This window comes from Crotalus tigris, unplaced genomic scaffold (assembly GCF_016545835.1).
Source record: "Crotalus tigris isolate CLP2741 ecotype Arizona unplaced genomic scaffold, ASM1654583v1 scf7180000018777.2418813, whole genome shotgun sequence".
In the NCBI taxonomy this organism is placed as follows: Eukaryota; Metazoa; Chordata; class Lepidosauria; order Squamata; family Viperidae; genus Crotalus; species Crotalus tigris.
Window position 1 is genome coordinate 199,412 of NW_024097195.1, and position 13,381 is coordinate 212,792.

A 13,381-nucleotide genomic window follows, 5' to 3' on the forward strand; every position below is an offset into this window, starting at 1 on the left:
AAAGAAAGGAAGGAAGGAAGTAGAAAGAGGAAAAGAAAAAAAATTATTAGCCCTAAATATGAGATAGGAGACTCAGAAATTGGGATCACTTAAAATCCGGAAATGATAAAGATTAAATGTTAAATTTAAATATCAATACGAAATTAAAGTTAAGAAAAACTTATAAGGTTATTGTCTAAAAGTGGAATATCAAATTAATTAAGATATGTATAGACTGAAGATTATTGATGAATGCTAGAAAGGTATTTTTTCTTTGATTGATAGAATAATAACTGTATTGATCTGAATATGACAGTAGATCTTATGGGGGAAAGAGAGGGAATTAGTTGTTGTAATATTTTGAGATCTGTACTGATGATATTCAAATGTAATGGAATTACGGTGCTCAACTGCCATGCTACTTTTCAAATATGTAAATATAATATTGGAAAATTAATTTAAAACTTGGGGGGGAAATAAAAAAATCAGCTGCAGATTTATGCAATTTGTGAATTTCTCTAGTCTAGAAATAACTCTTTATTTATTTATTTATCTGTTTGTTTGGCAATTTGGAGGAGCTCCCCTGACATATAGTGTAAAAGGAGGAATAGGGCTTCCCATTTATTTATTCTACATGGGTCCGCCTCCATATCCATAAAGCATGGGAAGGGCATTACAGCAAAAGTGACATATGCGACTGGGGGGGGGGGGAATACCCGGCCATAAAATAAAGGTGACAATGAAAAGGGATAGCAAGGCACGTACAGAAATAAATTCACAAATCCTTTTTAGCCGGCGTGAAGGTTCTCCATCAGGGCGAAAAATTTGCTAATACTGATTTAGCCAGATTTAACCCTGCCCTCAAGTCAGTGGTGGAAAAGATGCGACCTTCTGCATCAGTTTCTCTTCGCGTAACAATCACTAGCTACTGATAGTAGTATTCCCAGTATTTGAGAGGCTGCCACAAAGCAGCAGCATCAGAGGGCAAGACAAGAAACAATGGATGGAAACTAATCAAGGGGAGAAGCAACCTGGAATTAAGGAGTAACTTCCTAACCACGAGGACAATTAACCAGTGGAACAGCTTGCCTTCAGAAACTATGGGTGCTTCATCACTGGAGGTTTTAAAAAAGAGACTGGTCAGTCACTTGTCTGAAATTGAATAGGGATCTCCTGCTTGAGCAGGGGGGTTGGACGAGAAGACCTCCAAGGTTCCTTCGAGTTCTATTCTGATTCTGATGAACTCCTGCCTGTAAGTAAACTTTTTTGGGGGTGTAGCCAGGGGCTCTGTTCCGTCAACCCGGAACGGAAAATACGATGATCTTGGGAAAAAATCATGCGAGGGAACCAAATGCAGGAGACTGCGGTTCCAACGCCGGCTTCGCTCTTCCTGCGGCGTCCTCTGCGAAGCCTCCGTACCCGGAAGTGCGACGATTGGGCCAATAGACTCGTAGTTCCTGCTTCTGCGCCTCGCAGCCGTCCTCGCCCGACTACGGGAAAGCGGTCGGTTTCATGGCAGCCGTGGGCGAGGCGGACGAGGTGTGCTCAGTGGCGACAGCAACGGGACTCGGACGGAGAAAAGCCCAAGGCAAGGTGAGCGCCCGCAGGCAGCAGCGGGAAGGCCGGGTGGAGCGGAGGGAGTTGCCGCGGTTCGTTCTCCCTCTACAGAACGTAGTTTAAACTCCCCCCCCCCTCTACCGATTCATTGCACTCGCATTCCCATGATCCCCTTCTCTCTGGATGGTTATGGGAATCGAAGTCCACGTCGGAAGGCCGCCAGATGGAGAAAGGCTGGCACAAAAGAGCTGGAAGTTTTTGCCTTTCTTTGGCTCCTTGAAACCATTTCGTTTCATGGTTCGGCTCTCACCCTGCGGATTCGTGACTTTTTTTTTTTTTTTGCATTTTTACTTTTGGAGAAAAGGTGTAGGGGAAGCATTGAAAAACTTTAGTCTTAAAAATCCTAACCATCCATTTGAAGGAATACATAGAGGAGAGGAAGCGTTTCTCTTACTCTAGTTAAAAGCCCCTGGTTGGAAGGGGTTTTTTGTATTTTGAATTTCACACTTTTTTTCAAAGAGTACGAGTAGTCCTCACAACAGTTCGTTTAGTGATCGTTCAAAGTTACAATGGTATTGAAAAACGTGGCTTATGACCGTTTTTCTCAGTTACCACCTTTGCAACATTCCCCATGATCACATGTTCAAAATTCAGATGTTTGGCAACTGGTTCATATTTATGACCATTGCTGTGTCCCAAGGTCATATGATCACCTTTTGCGACCTTTTTACAAGCAAAAACATTTGAGAAGCCAGATTCACTTAATAGCTGGTTACTAACTTATCAACTGCAGTGATTCACTTAACAACTGTGACAAGAAAGATGGTAAAATGAGGCAAAACTCACTTAACAAATGTCTTGCTTAACAACAAAAATTTTGGGTTCAATTGTCATAAGTTAAGGACTACCTGTATAGGAATTTTCTCTCTATTCTGATCTTGACACCACTCATGAGGTAGGCTTGAAAACAAAAACGGATAGACACCATTGCGAGAGCATATATGTCTTTTTAAAACTTAGATATAAGTCAGTCACTTATGGAAATATTTTATGTCATATAGAACAATTTTATCAAATTATATCTAAGGAAGTCAATGTAGCCTGATCTGAGGCTACATTTGACCAAGGTAAGAACTGCTTTTTAGAAACTTGTAACCAGTATTACAGCTGGATTGCCATAGTTAACCAACTGATATTCCCTGTGTGCAATCAAGAGTGAAATGTTTGTATAATATTTGCCTATAAACAAAAATAGTAAAAAATGGTTTGGAATATATTTCACCTTACTACTTTAAATGCCCATGAGGTATAGATACATTTAATAATTTCAGATAGCAAATCATACATTGGATAAGATCTTGTTCTATGGATGGGCTCAGATTTTTGTCTGATTCTGGGTTTATGTTTTTATTTTATGTAATAATAGTATATATTTGAGGTGTGGCAATCCTGGGTCTCTTTCATTAGTTTAAAAAGTAAAGATATTTTCAAATGTAAGTACCTTTAACTCTTAAAAAGTGGAGAAAGGTGGTTGCATGTAAATCTAAGTAAGTAAATTTGCTGCAATCTGATTTAATTAGCTTTATCATTTGATTTTATGGAATGGAAACAATGTGCCACTTTATACATTATATTGTTAGATACACTTTAAAATATGTTAATGTGAGGTTTGATTGGCTGCATCTCTTTATTCAGTCTGTGGTTTATATCAGTTGATAAATTAGGGAAGTCAAGACTTTGGTTCTGAGGGCCTTTCCCCCCCCCCCCCATGCATACTATATTTTCTTTCTTAGAAAGCTGCTGATGCAGGATCAGGACCGGTTCCCTGATCATGCAAAATAGCAATGACTGTCATTGCAATATTCAAGCAAAAAACTACATAATCTGTTAATAACTTTTATAAAATGTGGTTTGTATACTTTCTGCCTTTTGACAAATAAGTTATACATGCTCTGCCGTAGCCTGCTTTGCTTTGCTCTATATCTTTTACATAGTGCATATGCTGCACAGACTGTTTCCAGATTAAGTTCAAATTAATGATGTGTAATACCTAGGATTACAATTAGGGATGCTGGGTTTGTTTTTCTCCCCCCCCCCATGTGATTTCTGTAACAAAAACGTTTTCTGGATTTGGCCATTCTTCTTCTTTGCTTTCTGCCCCATCCTTTAGCAGTATTTTTTTATATATATTTCAGCTGAATTACATAGATAAAGAATTTTCTATTACCAGCAAAATATATTTAAAGTGACTATGAGGATATGCAAAGTTCTTTTTATAGAAACTTGCAACCATTTGTACATACAACCAATGATTTAGTGATCGCACAAAGTTACAAGGACACTAAAAAAAAACCCCTAACCTCCAACCGATTCTCACATTTAGAACTGTTGCAGCATCCTCGTGGTCACATGATCAAAATTTGGAAACCAGCTTATATTTAGGACAGCTGCAGCATCCCAGGATCCTGTGATCACCATTTGCAATCTTCTCAGCTGGGAACATCAACAAGGGAAGCCTGATTTGCTGGATGACCTCATGATTCACTTAACAACTGCAGTGATTCACTTAACCATGATAAAAAGGGTCATGAAATTGGGCATGACTTCACAATCACTTTACTTAACAAAAATGTTGGTCTCAAATGTGGTCATAGGTCAAAGGCTACTATTTCTGTGTTACATTTTATTATTATTCATGTTTTGTGAGCCACCTAGAGTTTGGGGAATGGGGTAAGCTATTCATTTTAGTAAATAAATAAATTATAACTTGCCTACTCCCCCATTCCCAAATGAAAGGCTGTGAGCTTGTTTGACCAATATATGCCAAATGTCCAAATATTAAGCAGGATTTAAAAGTTTCTAAATTAAAGAAAATAAATGATAATATCCTTGTAAAAATGTTATATAATGTGTGCCAAAGGGAAACGTGGCATTTTTTTGATTGGTAAATAAAATTGTCATTTCAAAAACAGCTAAATTATACATATCTTAAATCCAATCTTTAATACTGAAGATTGGAGGAGTATTACTATTTTTCTAATTTCTTAAAATAATTCTCTTAGCAATATTCCAGGACTGGTGTATAGTTATCAAAAATAATAAGATTCCAAAAATAACATTAACAAAGATTTCTCTTTAAAATTTACTTAAAATATATTAAATGTGTATTAAAATACTATTTTATACAGATATCAGTGAGTTACCAGACAAAAAACATATGAGTCAATGATGTCCATTATTTCAGATACATTCTTGGGTCTATCCAGTAGATTCACAGTAAAATTGTTTGGTGAATCAATGTTGATGTTAAATTCAATGAAACCAAATCTTCCTGTTTACAGCAAGTATACTTTATCCTGTATATTTGTTCTTCTCTCACTTTTCAACTCATCTTAAACACTGATAGATTTAGTTCAGCTGATGTATTTATATTAAGCATTAATTCTAAATACATAATTACATGATATGCTACATGTGCTGAGCCAAGTCTCTATTTTTGCACCATTCTCTATTGTTTCAGAAGCCGAGGTAGTAGATTTGGAAATGGAAAACACAATTGCATATTTTTTCCAGCTATCCTAGTTTCAAAGCTATCCTAGTTACAAAGCTAGAGTAAGGAGAAGGATAATTTTAAATTATTTGCTACTTGGTCATTTGACAGAATAATTTGAATTCCAGGGTAGCAGATATCTGGAAATAGAACCTGTTGTTAGGGCTTTTCTCTAGCACTTCAAGTCAACATTTAGAAAAGTGCTCATTTATGTTAACAAGTTGAATTATTCCTTGTGACTACTTCTGCACCAGGTAAATCAAAGAAATATAACTTGCATTCCTCCAATTACTGCTGGGCACAGCTTTGAGCAGCTTCAGTTCCAGTATAGAACTATAACTTTCAGAAGGATGCTGGGAGTTGTAGTTCAGAAGTGGAGTGCCTCACATTCCTCACTCTTACACGGTACTGAAATGCTAATGAAAATATCCCAATGTGTTGGCATATCTGAGCACTTTCAGTATTGTGAGACACAGCTTGTTCATTCAAGACAATCCAGTTCACATACTGATATTAAGAACTCAGACATTAAATAATCAGCCTATTACAGATGCAGTTAAAGATTTTTAGGGGTAATGTGTATGCTTTGATAATGGAAATATGTTGAAGTTATTCTTTCTGTTTTGTTTTCTTTCCATGACTTAGCTCTGCTACTATAATCTTACTTGTTAAATATAATTGCCAGCAGTTGTTCCTTGCTCCTTTCTATGATTACCTGCCATGTTTTTAATGAGCTTATCATGGGCTATCAGCTATTTATCTTCAATGATTCACTCCTACATAAAATTAGTGCATTATCTTTGACATCTTCTGCTCTTACTAAAATTTGCCCACTCTCATACATCACATAAAATGTTTAATCAGAGCAAAGCAAAACTGAAGCTTTAGATATTGCAATACTCATTATTGGCAATATTTTATACTGATAACAATTAAAAAATCTTATTCCTGTCATTTTAAGTTGGGTCTGGGAGCTGATGTAATTTTATGTATCTTTTTCCATTACAAATGGGTTTAAATTGTTAACAGGACCTTAGATTTCTTGGCTGAAATGATTAAACAATAGAAGAAATGTGAGAGGCAATCATGTTTGTTTACATAACAACAAACAAAAATACAAACAAAAATACAAACAAAAAGTTGAGCTGTAAAAGTACACCTGTGTTTATAGAACACAGTCAAATATTTGATGACAAGCTGAAATCTATGTCTTTTGGAGTCATTACTAACTTGGAGCAGAATAGAGGATGTAAAGTATAATACTGTGTGAAAAAGGCAAAGAGTTAAAATATTTCAAGACACGGGTCCTCATATGAATTTTTGTTTCAGATTCTAAAATAAGTTATTCCAAGAAGACAAGACAATTAGGCTAAATATAGAGACTCAGCATAGGATCCCAGTTGCTGCTTACAAGCTCTACATGCAAATCTGGACGTTTTGAGGACATCTTCATCTAGCCCTTTGTCCTCTTTATGAAATGATGATGTGGAAGATTACAGGGCATCCTATGCAAACCCAGGACACTTTAGTTGGAAGGAAACTCAGATAAAGAAAATTGCATGTGTAGAAGCACTTACATGCATATGTGGATTTTTTTTGGATCTTGACCTCTGCAAGTGTTTGAAAAAAAATACTCATGGTTTTGGTGATCCTAAAAAAAAATAATCCCAATTGTTGTTCTGATAAAATATCAGTCTGGAATGGGCACGCATGCGACTCTTGATTCATCGAGGAAAAAAAGCTGCAAGTTGCAAGTTTTTTTTCCTTTCCGATTTTGTTGCCAACATTTAATCTCTTCATAATGTTGCTTGCAGCTTAATAGCTTCTTCACATTGGCTTTGCTTCTGCCATCGTTCTTGCGACTGCCTGCAATTCACTCTTTAATTAAAGTGCCATTAGGAAATATTAATTCAGATGTTTTAAGGCTTCTTTCCACTGTTAAAGACAAATTACGGAAGTGGCATCATACATTTCTCAAGAAATAATCTGGTGCATGTTTTGCTAGCAGATTCTGCAGTCTGGACAAGATATATTCCCAAGGTACAAAAGCGTCATGTTGCAGCTGCTTCAATACCTGAATCTTAAATTATGTGCTAGAAAATAATTAAAGGTGGTCCTTAGCCTACTCTGTCTGTCTGAGAATTCTAATTGAGTTATCTATATAACTTTTAACTTAATCTAATAATCTAGTGAGCACAGAACTCTTACAACTTTCCATCAGATTTGTTGCAGATTTGTTCTGCATAAGTACAACGCTTGTATTGTTTGGAATTTATTAACAGCATAACAAGATGGCCTTATTTATTTATTTGTGATTCTTAATATCAAAAACCTAATATAAGTATCTTATTATTTGGGTAACTTTTCCACAATGAATATTCTGAAAAAGATGGTTTGGTTATTGTAAACAACCTTTGGAATAGAAAGCAATCTAGATAGCTTAGTTTCTAACTAGGTTAGTCCTTTCAGTTATTAAAACTAATTGTACCAGTCTATGATATTCTTTTAGTCTGTGAAAACCTATACATGAAATGGCAGTATCTGGAATTAATAAAAACTGGTATATAAATGTACTCTAGTTGCAACATGGCACTTTAATGCCTAAATTTAATGGTAGGCAAATTTAATAATTGCTTGAAAACCAAGAAACAATGACTGGCATTGCCTGCAGAAATACTGATTTTATGATTCCACTTCATCCTTAAAAAAATATCAAGAGTACAGGACACATTGCTGGGTTGATTTTGTTTTGGCTCTAGTTAAAAATAAACTTATGCATCACAAATCTTACTTCCTTCACTGCTTTCTCCAGGATAATCCTCGTAACAGCTGTTAAAGACGACAAAAGATACAATTTAAATACTGAAATATATTTTACTGATCAAGTACAATGGATCCATGTTCAATTGGAAATCAGCTGCAAGCTAGCAGTGATTGTCATAAAGCATTCTTTACCTCTCAAACTGGCTTCAAGACTAAGCAAGATTTATCAGCAACTGATCTGTTACTTCTTCAGCTTAGAACTGGGATAACTCTTTCAGAGACTCATACCATCTGCTTCCACCATGCTAAAGTTTACCTTGATAGATACGAAGACTTGCAAAAGTCATGTTGCGATCCTTTTAATATGCACAAAAAACTGTCAAGGAAAAACTTGCGTGCAATTGACATAGATGATGTATCTTTTCTAAGTGCCAAGTTTGGACGTCAATTTATACCAGGCTGGAAGCTTTGCCCCAAATGTACACAGATAATAAGTGGAAATGCAGAGGTTGACTCTGAAGACCGTCAACGAAGGAGACTTGATTCAGACGTATGTATATGGGACCATTTTTTCAACTATCTTAAATACTGGACTAAAGCTGTAACTTTTGCAGTTATATGATAGTAAATCCCACCCACTGAAAAAAAAGAGGTACCTCTAAATATATGTCCCATAGGAGGCAGGTTAAAAGTATGAAAAAAAATAGCACCAATCCCTTCCCTTAAAATAACTAAGTGTACACTCAGTTCTGTACAGTTCCTGATTGTATGACTCTCATTGGATAAGCACTCCATGAAGAAAATGCCATCATGGATTAAATATCAGAAATGGCGTTTTCATGTAAAATTGCAACTTCTCAGTTGAATCTTTGTATGAATTGTATGTATGAATGAGCTCTAATCCTTTTAAGGGGAAAAGAGACCAAATCCTTATAGGGAGAAAATAACTACTCAGCTTTTGAAACTGTAATATGCATAAGCTTTTCCCTTAACTTTCAACTCAGTTAAACAAATTTCTGTTTTATTCAAACCAGGATACAATAGTTAAAAAGCTGTTTTAATAAAGTAGCTTTTCATGAAAATGTTAGCCATACTTTCCTGGTTTGTATGATATGATCTTAACTCTTATAATATTTAAAGGCAAATTGGCTTATATGAACACAGACAGGAGGATACCACATAATTTGTGTAAGCAATGAGATCTTATCAATACCTTGAGATTTAAAAGAATGTAAGACACCAGAATGGGATGTATTACTTCAGACTGATGGTAGGCCACACTTTTAACAAAACCCCTGGGCAAAATACTCTGCAAATATAAAACAGGGTGGGGAGAAGTACAATGAAGAGAGATTCTAACATCTCCCTACTTCGTTAGTGCTTTTCCTGCAAGGTATATTTCACTAGAGGGAATATTCAAAAACTGAATTACCATCTGCAGTCTGAAGCTGCACACTTCTTAGAGTTCTTACATGATTGATAGAGGAAGATTTCTCTTCCAAGCAATAAGGAGCATCATGATGGAAGACTTTCATCTTTAAAACTGAACTTGCAATCCAGCTTTGCACAGTCTATGTTTAATGAAGACATGCTACACTTATTTTCTATTTTGGAAATAGGAAATAAAAAGAGAAGTGAAAAAATTACCCTGTTTATTAAAGTAACTATTCCTGCTTCCATTAACTTGCATCTCTTAAGGGTATACTCCTGTCCAACTTATTATTTTTGCTTTCTTTTGGCTATTGATATTACTATTACCATTACTTTTATTCATTGAGCTATCTCATAAGCAATTTAGAGCACAGTTGATACCATAAATAAAAAGAGAGAAGTGTATATTTGGCTTCAACGTTTGTCTCTTAGCAGAAATATGTCACTTAATTAGAAATGCTTTGAATTTTTTTTTTTAAATAAAATTGTCTGTATTTATTCAGGGACGAACAGCTAAGGCCTTGAAGTCCTTACAGTTTGCTAATCCAGGACGGCATACTGGATTTGCTCCGGAAGCAAACAAAAGAGAAAAAAGAAAGCTACAAACAAAAAACACATCCGTTAATTCAGACAGGTAGAATTATGGATTGATTGCCTTTGCTTTTTCACTTTGAGGGGAAATTGTCCTGCTTACATATGGATTATAATTTAGAACTGCTTAGATCAGTGGTTCTCAACCTTTCTAATGCCGCGACCCCATAATACAGTTCCCCATGTTGTGGTGACCCCCAACCACTTATACATCACTGGGTGCCAGGGGCGTGGCCAAAGAAAAGGGGAAAAAATGGCGGACAGACTTGTTTGGTGACCCCTGTGAAATGGTCGTTCGACCCAAAATGGGGTTCCGACCCACAGGTTGAGAACCACTGGCTTAGATGCATGGATTTTTTTCCCCTATGTTTGTGCATTGGAATAAAATAAGTTGCATTGTCCAATCATTATAAAGCGGCTTGAAAATTTGATGGTGGAGATACTATACTTAGTTGCAATTTTAATATTAAACAATCATAATAGATCAATTTTTGTACTCTTTATGCTAAACTCAAAGCAAACTGAATTAGCTATAACCCTGTTACAGTTGCATGTCAATTGTGATAATCGGTAGATTCGTACTTAATGTTAAACAACAATTAAAATTGAAGTAAATGTACTAGATATTTTTAGTGTAGTGGTGGCCAGATGGAAAGTTCTAAAAGACTTTTTTAGGTAGTGTGAGCATTAAAAAAAAGTGGATCATTTGCCACAAGAGTCAGAATTGTAGCATGGACAGACATCCAGTATAGTTGCTTGAATATATAAATGGCCTCTGCATTGAATTAAATTCTTATTCTGCAGAAGTTTCTTGGCAGCCTATATAATCGTAGTTTTTTTTTCCAAAAATATTTAAAATAATTATATGGCCTCCCCTCCCCCCACCCCCTGTAATAGGGCATTTCAAAAGAGTGTCAGGGTAGGGGCTAATCTTATTTCTGCAGGAATGATGTTCCCTGGGGAGGGAGCTACCGTGGAGAAAGCCTTTCTTCTTGTCCCATTAGATGGACCTCCTTAGTAGACCAGGTAATATCCCCAGCCTCTCCACTGTGGTGGGTAAGGTACATGTAATTGGGAAAAGATGGTCCTTCAAACAACTTGGCTCCAGGCCATGTACAGCTTAATGGTGACACAACCAGCACCTTGAATTAGACCCAGAAGCAAATCAGGAGCCAGTGCAGCTCCCACAAGAGAGATACCAGTCTAGACTTGCATAAAACCATTCAAGCCAGTGTAATGTAATTGAAACTTCCAGAAACTTTTCAAGCCCCATGTAGAATGTATTGCAGTAGTCATATTAGTTTATATCTGCTACTAAGAAGTCATATTAGTTTATATCTGCTACTAAGAAGCAGCTGCTGCTTCTCAGTACAACAAACTAGAGAAATTCACCTATCGGGAGTTTTAAACTGAATGGTCAGTTATTTAAAACAGCGTCTAGTATTACAGATCATTGTTAACTATTGTTGCTTGTATTTTTCCTTCCAGGCAATTAATAGCAGCAAAGAGCAAGGTATATGACAGCCAAGGCTTTCTGCTTTATAGTGGGATAGACCTGTGTGACTGCCTTGATGAAGACTGCCTTGGGTGTTTCTATGCCTGCTCCAAGTGCGGCTCCCGCAAGTGTGGACCTGAATGCCGTTGTGATCGCAAGTGGCTATACGAGCAAATTGAGATAGAAGGAGGAGAAATTATTCGTAATAAGCATGCGATATAGCCTGTGCTCCACATTTCATTACTGAGTCACAGGAAGGTTGTTCATGTAATAAAATGTAATCTGTTCATATTTCCAGTTAAGATTCAGTGTTGTCCAAACAAGCAATAAGTAATGGGAATTTATATCATCTGACAGAAGAAAAATTAGAAGGTTGTCTAAGCATTTGTGGATTAATGGACAAGCTAATAAGAATTGTATTTGCTAATATTCATTGTGCGCTTCGTGCAGCATATTTTTCCTCCAGGTCATTATTGTTGCCCATTATAGGAGGTCTTTTAAGTATTTTCTTTTTCTGGAATACAGTTTCTCCTGCAGACACTTTAAGCACTAGCAGCATAAGCAGTATTAGTTGTGGAAAATGGGTGATTTGCGAAGGATGTTGCACAATAAACAGAAATATATATGTCAGACTTTCAAGAAGATGGTATGCCTTTATTAAGCAGCAATATGAAAGTGATTCACCTTTTTTTTGCGAACAGGCACCATGTGAACAAGGAATTATGTCTTCAACAGTATTTTACTGCCAGTGGAAAGAAAGTCACCAAAGTTACAGCCTCAGGCAATATTTTTATTGTGAATATCTTGTTTTGAGACTTTATAACTGAATTCATACCGTGGTTCCCCGAAAGTAAGGCCTAACCCAAAAATAAGTCCTAGTTTTGGGGTGAGGCACACACCTAAAAATCAGGTGGGATGGGGGTGTGCAGCTGCCCCACGCGCCCTGCACCCACTTACTTTGCAGCCAGGCCTCTCCTCACTGGTCCACTTCTTCTGCAGCGTCTTCTACCCACTGCAGCCAAGAACTGAGCTATGGATTCAATCCATAGCTCAGTACTCGGCTGCATATGTCTTCCGGAAAGTCCTGACTGTAATGTAGACTGGAATGCATCTGTAGAGTGAAGCTGCTCATTCGGCTGCAGAAGAAGTGGACTGGCTGGGCGGAGCTGTTGGTGCCGGAGGTGAGTATAAAAGACATCCCCTGAAAATAAGACCTGATGCCTCTTTTGGATGCAAAATAAAAATAAGACCCAGTCTTATTTTGGGGAAACATGGTAGATGGATGGAGAGTTTGTGGCTAAAAAGTGACACACTGACACCTTAGCTTTAAGAAATACTCAAAAATGTATATTTGATGGAATTATACAAGCATAGGTACGATAAGACATTTATAGTCTTTCTACTGTAGCAGTTAATAGGCAATGTTCATAGTCTACTCAGATAATTAGCCATGTGCTCCAGGTAAAATGCATGTACACTTAGTCTGATGCATATAGTGCATATTATAGAAATGTGAGGTTCAGAATTTTGCAGAGAAAATATCATTTGTACCAGAAATTTTTTGAACGGTATGCCAAGTATCATTTTTATTTTTAAAATATGAAAAAGTTGTGATTTCTTTATCTGCAGACACTAATAAAGAATTGATTTTCATGAAAATATCTGTTTATTATTTATTCTGTTAACTATATGCGACTAAATGTACCGTAAATGCCGGCGTATAAGACGACTTCCGCGAGCGCTGAAATCGGCGCCAAAGACGGGGGTCGTCTTATACGCCGAGTCGTCTTATACGCCGGAAATACTGGTAGTTTCTGGCGTATAAGACGTTCTAGGAATGCGGCCCGGCTATAAAGACGGGGGTCATCTTATACACCGGGTCGCCTTGTACGCCGGCATTTACGGTACCCTAATTCAGAAAGAGAAGACGATATAAATAATCAAGGAATTGTATTATGCTACCATTATATAAATTTTGTTGAATTACTAGAACATGCAATTTCTGCATATAATCA

General features: G+C 36.7%; 1 protein-coding gene across 3 annotated transcripts; it reads left to right on the top strand.

Annotated features, from left to right (window-relative positions):
• The first annotated feature begins 1,300 nt into the window (after positions 1-1,300).
• Positions 1,301-13,025, top strand: LOC120313734 (ADP ribosylation factor like GTPase 14 effector protein). Of its 3 annotated transcripts, none has more exons than XM_039355936.1 (4): positions 1,301-1,572; positions 8,279-8,399; positions 9,784-9,914; positions 11,360-13,025. In XM_039355936.1, exons 1-4 carry the CDS (start codon positions 1,316-1,318, stop codon positions 11,586-11,588), a joined length of 738 nt encoding a protein of 245 aa, XP_039211870.1. In that variant the 5' UTR covers positions 1,301-1,315; the 3' UTR covers positions 11,589-13,025. The 3 variants fall into 3 exon arrangements, with proteins under 3 accessions (XP_039211870.1, XP_039211868.1, XP_039211869.1); XM_039355934.1 differs by having other exon boundaries at positions 1,434-1,572; positions 7,899-8,399; XM_039355935.1 differs by having other exon boundaries at positions 1,456-1,572; positions 6,416-8,399.
• The last annotated feature ends 356 nt before the right edge of the window (positions 13,026-13,381 follow it).